General features: G+C 36.3%; 1 protein-coding gene across 1 annotated transcript in view; it reads right to left on the minus strand.

The window, feature by feature from the left end:
* Nucleotides 1-8,230, minus strand: part of CEP290 (centrosomal protein 290kDa) — a 170,968-nt gene that overhangs the window by 95,642 nt on the left and 67,096 nt on the right. Inside the window, exon 26 of the mRNA XM_006889524.1 lies at nt 3,664-3,775. Within this exon, the coding sequence (XP_006889586.1) occupies nt 3,664-3,775 (112 nt within the window). The remainder of the gene's footprint in view (nt 1-3,663; nt 3,776-8,230) is intronic.

Raw genomic sequence — 8,230 nt, forward strand, 5'->3', positions numbered from 1 at the left:
AAGTAAGATGAAATAACTGACAATGTCAATCGTTTCTCAGTTATCATGATGTTACTTGCTGGCCCTGTGTGGAGGATTTTTCTTCTTGACGCTGAGATGTAATCCACACTAAGGTCCTTAATCTTTTGCAGCAAGCTTTTCAGGTCTTCCTCACTTTTTACCAAGCTAGTCTGTGTCATCTGTATAATACAGATTGTTGAGGAGTCTTCCTCTGATCCTGAGGCCACATTATTCTTCATAAAGTCCAACTTCTGAAATTATTTGTTTTCAATTTTTTTTTAAATTGAATAGTGTAAAGTAGGTGAAAAAAAGAGTTTCTATTTCTCCAATGGATATGATTTTTCAGATAGGACAGTTTCTGAAGTATGTTTGCCAATCATTTAGCCTCAGACTTTAGATGGTGTTAAAACTTCAGAAAGGGTTATTCCTAAGAAAAATACATCATACTGGGAAAGGTGAAGGGTCAGGGAAAGAGATGAAGGTCCACAACAAGAGAGATTAACACAGTGATTGTAACAATGAGCTCAAGCACGTCAGAGATCATGAGGATGTTGCAGAATAAGATGAGGTCCAGTCTGTAAATCACAGGGCTGCTGTGAGTAGTAGTCAACTAGATGGCAATTAACAGTAAGAAGAAAGATTTAGTCATAAAAACACCGTATGATACTGCATGAGTATGTACTTTTATATGTGCGACAAATAAAACATGAAATTTAATTCTGATACCAACTAAATGAATAACAGGTAAGAAAACGTAATATATTTACCATAGTAAAATTTGAAAAAAATATGTGAAACATGGAAACAAAAGTGATAGAAGACACATAGTGTATTGGATACTGTACAGAAGACACTGTATTGGAACCATGAGCAACATAAGTACTTTCTAAATTTCCTTTAATGTTTAATGTTGAACTTCTAATTTAAAAATATAAAATGGTATCGATATTTTAATACACAAAGTGTATCTTAATATGCAAAGAGAAAGAACAAATAATGTTATATGTTATTGCTAACATTCATTAAATTGTTCAAAATAGCCAATGCTTAGTAAAAAATTTTATACATGATTTCATCAAATCTAATTTAAGGTCAAAAGAAAAACTGAGTAGGGTTTATATTAAGATATTATTAATTAATTGTTACATTGTTGCAATCACTGTGTCAATTCATGTGTTTGAGGGTCTTCTCTTTCGCTGAACCTCGGTCTTTCCAAGTATGATGTCCCTCTCCAAGGAACAGCTTCTCCTAGCAATGTCCCAAAAGTATGTGAGAAAAAGCTTTGTCCTCCTTGTCTTCAGGGACCATCCTGGCTGCATTTTCTCAAGACGTATTTGTTCGTTCTTTTGGCAGTCCATGGAATATTCAGTACTCTTCTCCAACACCATAGCTCAAACGCATATATTGTCATTCTTATTCAATGTCAAGTTTTCAAATGTGTAACAAGTGATTGAAAAGACCTAAATCAGGTACACCACAGTCTTTAAAATCACTGCTCTTTAGTAATTTGGTGAGATTCCTAAAAGTAGATTTTCCTAATGCAAGAGTTCTCTTGATCTCCTAACTGCTAGTACATAGGGTATTATTAAAGATGCAAGTAAGCTGAAGTTGTCTACAGTTTTAATTAGTCATAGCTAAAAAGGTAAATAAAGTAGCAAGTCTTCTGTGCAACAGCATTATATGAAAAGAACTGTTATTTCAGATTGACCTGTAGTCCATAGTTTGCCAATCCCTGGAATAAAGTTATACTTAATATATTTCATTTCTGGGGGGACGTGATAGTGTTAGATTTATTAATCTGAATTTTTCTTTTTAAAAAAATCGTGTTTGAAATGAAAGTTTACAAACAAATTGGTTTTGCTTTCACTCATTCTTACAAATTTTCCCCTTCTTTCTCCCAATTCATTACATAATGCATATCCCGTTCCACACTGGTAATTGTTGAGTCAAGTACAATTCATAAAGTCTATGAACAACAGATCTGAACCCAGTCCTATCCTGTGCCATCTTCATCATCTCTGACACTCCTGAGCCCTCTGATACAGTACCTATGTCAATCTATCTCATTGAAGATCTTCTCTTTCGCTGACTCTCCACCTTTTCCAAGCATATTTTCCCTCTCCAAGGAACAGCTTTCCCTAATGACTAAAGTAAATGTGATTAAGCTTTGTCAGCTAAGGAGCACTGTGGCTGTACTTTTCCTAATATGTATCTGTTTATTCTTTTGGTAGCCAGTGGAATACCAGTATTCTTCTCCAACACCATAGCTCAAAAGTATCAATTTATTTTCTGTCATCCTTATTCACTGTCAGTTTTCAAATGTATAGTAAGTGATTAAAAAGACCATTGTCCGAATCAGGTGCACCTTAGCCTTCAAACTGTTATCACTGCTCCTCATTAATTTAGAGAGGTCTCTGATAGTGGACTTGCCCAATGCTGGTAACAAGAGCTATGGTAAAACCAAGTAAGAGGAAACTGTTGATAACTTCAATCTTCTCCAATTATCATGATGTTGATTCTTGGTCCAGTGATGAGAATTTCTATTTTCTTGATGTTGAGATGTTATCCATATTAAAGCCTATAGCCTTGGATCTTCTGTAGAAAGTTTCAAGTTCTCTTCACTTTGAGCAAGCAAAGTTGCATGATATACAATACATAGGTTGTTGATAAGTCTTTCTCTAATACTGAGCCCACATTCTTCTACATGGTCAGATTTCTTGAATGATTTGCTCAGTAAATAAGTATAGAGAAAGGATACAACCCTGACATACACCCTTACTGATTTTAAGCAAAGCAGTGCTCCCTTGTTCTGTTCAGATAACAGCTGCATGGTTCAGTTCTAGGTTTCAGATGAGAACAATTGAGTGCTCATTAATTCCCATTCTTCTCATTGTTAGCTATAATTTGTTATGATCCACACAGTCAAATACCTTTGCATAGTTAATAAAACACAAACTGTTGTTGTTGTTCTTAGGTAACATTAAGTCACAGATGACTCAGAGAGACTTTATGAACGGAAGACCTGAACGCTTGTATAACTTTCATCGTTTCTCCAAGTTCATAGAGTTTCCGGAGGCAAGCTATTTTGGAAGTGGATGCCATTCCGGCTTTGAAGCTTGTTTTAATCGGGGAGCTCAACCAAACACTGTTCACCATGGGTAACCATTATCACATTTGACACATCAGTGTCACAGTGTACAGCATCACAGCAACCACAAGTTAACTCTGTATGGCAAATAGACAGACCAGGGCTGTACCACTTAATAGAATGTTTAACCAAAAAACACAAGTAGACATTTTTCTATAATTTTTCACTTTCAGCTAGAATCCATCTGACAGAATCAAAGCATCCTCAAATTTGCAGTCTGTTGGCATGGAACATAATAAGAAGCACTACTATGCTACTCTGAGGGTTGAAAACCAGTCAAGGTAAAAGGGAGAAAGATGGACAATTTCCTCCTGTGCAATTTACAACTTTGGAAATCCAGTGAAGAGTCAACTCTGAGTTGGTTACCACTCAATGGGAATGATAATATTTATTAAAGTACTTCCTTTTCAAAGTACTTCCTTGACAAAGAAAAGAACTTTAAATGGAAAATTTTAATGAGTTTACATTACATTATTTAAAATCTTAATGGTTAATACATGAGTAACATCACTTACCTAATTTAGTGTCTTGTTCCCAGGCTTGTTCAATAGTGTACAGTTTTTCCTTGGTGATCTCAAGTTCTTTACTTATATAACCCATTTGTTCTTTTAGGGATGCATTTTCACACTGAATGAGATTTTAAAAAAATTACTGAGAAACTAACTTGTAATTAAGACAAACACCACTGAAATGACATTGTGTTAAGTTTACATAATAGCTCCTAAAACTTAGCTGGGAAAAAAAACCCTCAACTAGTTAGCAGTTCTTGTAAGAAAACTAGTATCATAAACTCACACTGTGGTTATCAGTATTTTCGTCTTCATAGAGTCTAGCTTCACAAATTATTTGCTCAGTACACAGACATAATAAGTACGGAGATAAGATAATAGCCCTTCCTGGTTTTAAACCATGCATTATGTTTCCTCACTTCATCTGGACAACAGCTTCTTGGTCTAAGTACAGATTCACATAAGCACAGTTAAATGTTTTGGAATTCTCATTCTTCTAAATATAAGCCATAGTTTGTTATGATCCCCAGAGACAAATGCCTTTGCTTAGTCAATAAAACACAGACATTCTTCTGGTATTCTCTGCTTTCAGCAAGGATTCACCCGACTGACCACAGCAATATTCTTGTCCCAGAGCCTGTTCTAAACTCCAGTGGAACTTCTGTCAGTTTGCTTTTCAATGTACTGTTGTGGAGTTTATGTTTCAATATTACTTTTTTTTTAATTAAATTTCATTAACTTTAATGAACATTTACAGAGATTTGGGGTTTTCATTCATTCACTGTTGCACTATTTTCTCTACCCTCCTCCCCAGTTCATTCTTCTTTTTTTTCCCCCCTTGAAAGTCTGCTTTAATTGTCCAATTGCCACAGTGCTTGTCAAAGCCAGTTCTGATTAATCTCCTTTGTCAGTATGTCCTTTGCCATTCCCTATCACTCCTCCCTGAGAGAGACTTCACCCTGATTCATAGGGAAAAGGGGACGGTGTATTCTCTTAGCTACTTCCTGCTGTTAAGGGACGCTGTGGGTTTCAGGGTGAAGATCTTCTCTCACTACTCTAAAGGGCCCCTTTGGCAGTAGGAAACACATAGACTATTATGGAGATTGATTTTGGAATTTAGATGCCCTGTTATCAATTGTGCTTAGCCATGCATGTTCATATCCTTGAAGATGTAACATGGAAGTGTTGCAGCCTAGAAGACACAAATTTAACTAACAAGTTAAAAGTACATGAGTCAAAAATTGAAAAGCAGTAATATTCCATGTAGAGGCTTTAATAATGGCACTGATCAAGTTACAGAGGGAAGCTAGTTCTTACAATAAAAGGCCTATTGATTAGCATTTGGTCTATTATAGTATAAAGGTTAGGGATCACAAGATGTAGAGGTTCAACTATGTTATCCACTGTTCTTAAGTCAATATTACTTTTCCTAGCCATCATTTGACTTTGTAGATGAGGGAATATGTCAATAGGGCAAGTTAGCTTATCAACAAAGGGATTGGCCAGTCTCAACAATCTACAAATAAATTGGCTATCTTATCAATAAATAAAACTGCTCTAGCCACACACTGATATTTTAATGTCATTTAAGAAGAAGCAAGAGAATGTGGGATCCCCTTCTTTCTCCAGCTATACCTATGTCAGAAACACCTATGGTCAAATCTGGAAAGGATGTGAGATGGGACCTTATGAAAGGAGAGCCAATATTGGCAGGACTGTGAACTTTGTTGGACAAGTAGAGGTGGGAAGCCAATACTGGCAGGATTGAGAACTTGGCAATACTGACCTAGAGCCATGATGCTTGAGGCTGAGGTACCTGTGTGCACATTTTGTCTTGACTGTATTCTGTGATTAATCTGGAGTGCAAACTTTTGACTTCCCCGAAATGGTTCTGTGTAGTCTGTGAACTATCCTATCAAATTTTGGACCCAGTAAAGCAGTAAGATTGGTCTTGAGAGGAGTAGAAGAGATATGGGAGTATGGGGGACATTTCTGATCTCATGGGAATTGGTTTAGTTTTTGATGGGGTTGACAGGGACAGCGCCCCTTTGTGAAACTGACATAGGTCAGACATGGCCTTGCCCATGTAGCCCTTGCTCTTTCTGAAACTATACCTTCAGCAATATTTTGCTTGTATTTGACATTTTTAATAACTTCCACTATCTGTGGGATCACCTTTCTTGGGATTGGGGACAAAGACATCTCTCTTTCAGTCAGCCAGCCAGGAAGCTGTCCTCTAAATTTCCTGGTATAGGCTGGTGAGTACATCCAGAATTGAAACATGTTAAATGGTATTTCACCAATTCCTGGGGTCTCATTTTTGTCAATACTTCAAAACAGCTTGAACTTCTTCATTTATTATCATTAGCTCTTGTTCATAAAGTACTTTCTGAAATATTTCTTTTTATATAGTCCTTCCTTCCATCCCTCCTTCCCTCCCTTTCTCCCTCCCTTTCTTTCCTCCTCCCTCTCCTTCCTTCCTTCCTCTGTCCCTCCTTTCCTTCCTTCCCTCCCCCCTCCCTCCTTCCCTTTTCTTTTGATACTTTCTAGATCATTCAAGGTTTTGCCCATGGCCTCTCTCAGTATTGCAACTCAGAGCTTGAATTTTCAGTTCTTTCAACTTTAGAAGATTAAGTTCAACCCTTTTTATTTTTGTACTCCACCTTTTTTGCACAGTTCATTATAAAATTCTATTCTATCACTTCAAGCACCAAGAAAAGGATCATTAAAATTCTGTGTTTATAAAACTAAGACCACAACATATGATTTTTGGTAGTAAAACAATATGTTCATTTTCACAACAATCGCAACCTAATGTTTGCTTCCTCCATTCATGCACATATTTACTGGTTATCCTTAGCATTCCAACACGGACATGTGCTGGATATTCATGATAAAAAGAAATAGATAAAATTATGGTTTTTACATGTCTTGTCATTTGGACTTTGTATATATGTATGATCATACTGGGGTTGAAGAATTAGGGAAGGCAACAAACCATAAGCAGGTAAACAAAAATTCATTTAAGAAGATCTAGAAAGAAACAAACACGGTATTGATTCAAAGATGCATATATAGAGGGATAGGAGAAGATAGTTTTCAGAATAAATCAGTCAAGGAAAAAGCTAATATATTGTCAAACCCAATAGTCTAAAGGTCAAAAGAATTTGGAGAATTAAAAAGAGAAGTTTGGGTCTAAAGCAGAACAGAGCTTGGTGTACTAGAAAATAAGCATAGTAAGAAAGAATAAGGAGACTGGCTTAAGCTAAAGTGGTAGATAACAGTGGAGAGATAATCAGGCAAAAAAGGATATGTTAGTATAAGAAGATGGAATTTTATTTAACAAATATAAGAACTCATTTTAAGCAGAGAACTTTTAAATAAACATTTTTATTGGAAAACAGAATAAAGTGGTAAATATAGAAATCCAATTATTGAAGAAGTTACTGTCAAAGTTCAAATAAATGATAACATGGGCTTTGATAAGAGTCATAATAGTGAAGATGGAGAAAATAGGACACAAAGAAATTACATTGTTGTTGCTGTTGTTATGGGCCATCGAGTCACCTGTGACTCACAGCAATCCTATGTACATTAGCTCTGAACCCTACCCTATCCTGATTCTGTCTCATTGTCTCCAAAAGACATAATCCCATTTCTCCAGTTACTGAGTCAATCCATCTCATCGTGGGTTGGGTCTTCCTCTCCTGCACTGTCCCTCTACCCTTCCAAGCAGTCTTCTCCAAGGACTGGTCCCTCCTCTATCTTTCTCATAATATTATGACATGCTAATTTGCATCACAAACCTGAGTATCAGAAAGCTTACTGTATTTTCATTTTTAGTGCTTATGGAGGATTGCTGTTGTTGTTATGTACCATAGAGTCCAATCTTCTGGTGGGTTTTCAGAGTCAGTAATTTGCACAGGAAGAGACTGCCCACCTTTCACCTATGGAGTGGCTGGTGGCCTCGAACCACATGCCTTAATATTGAAGCACAACTTCTTGCCACTAAACTACTAGAGCTCTCTATGAAAATGAGGTAGCTTTAAAATATGTCTTAAAAAATAAAAGTCTTATATTTATAAGACATGATAATAGATACAATTAAAAAACTCTCATGTATGTGTTATGTTAAAAAAAATCCCCTTCTTATCTAGGATTATTTACTACTATGTGAGGGGAGTAAAAAAAGACCAAAATGGATGTCAGAAGAAACTCTGGAGTGCAGAGAAACCAAAGCAGAAGGAAGAATTCAAGATACTAAAGATCTGAATAGAAGATTCCAAAAGGCAGCGCGGGAAGACAAAGTAAAATATTATAATGAAATGTGCAAGGAGCTGGAGTCAGAAAATCAAAAGGACCGAACTCATTCAACGTGTTTTAAGATGAAGGAACTGAAGACCAAACTGAAACCTCGAGTTGCTATAATCAAGGATGCTTTAGGCAGAATAGTAAATGATCCAGGAAGTATTAAAAGAAGATAGAAATAATACACTGAGTCACTGTATCGAAAGGAATTGGCAGACACAGAAGAATTTAACGAAACAACATACGAGCAAGAGCCTATGGTGAT

Source organism: Elephantulus edwardii, unplaced genomic scaffold (genome assembly GCF_000299155.1).
Source record: "Elephantulus edwardii isolate Elephantulus edwardi_28Jun2011 unplaced genomic scaffold, EleEdw1.0 scaffold00078, whole genome shotgun sequence".
Taxonomy (NCBI): domain Eukaryota; kingdom Metazoa; phylum Chordata; class Mammalia; order Macroscelidea; family Macroscelididae; genus Elephantulus; species Elephantulus edwardii.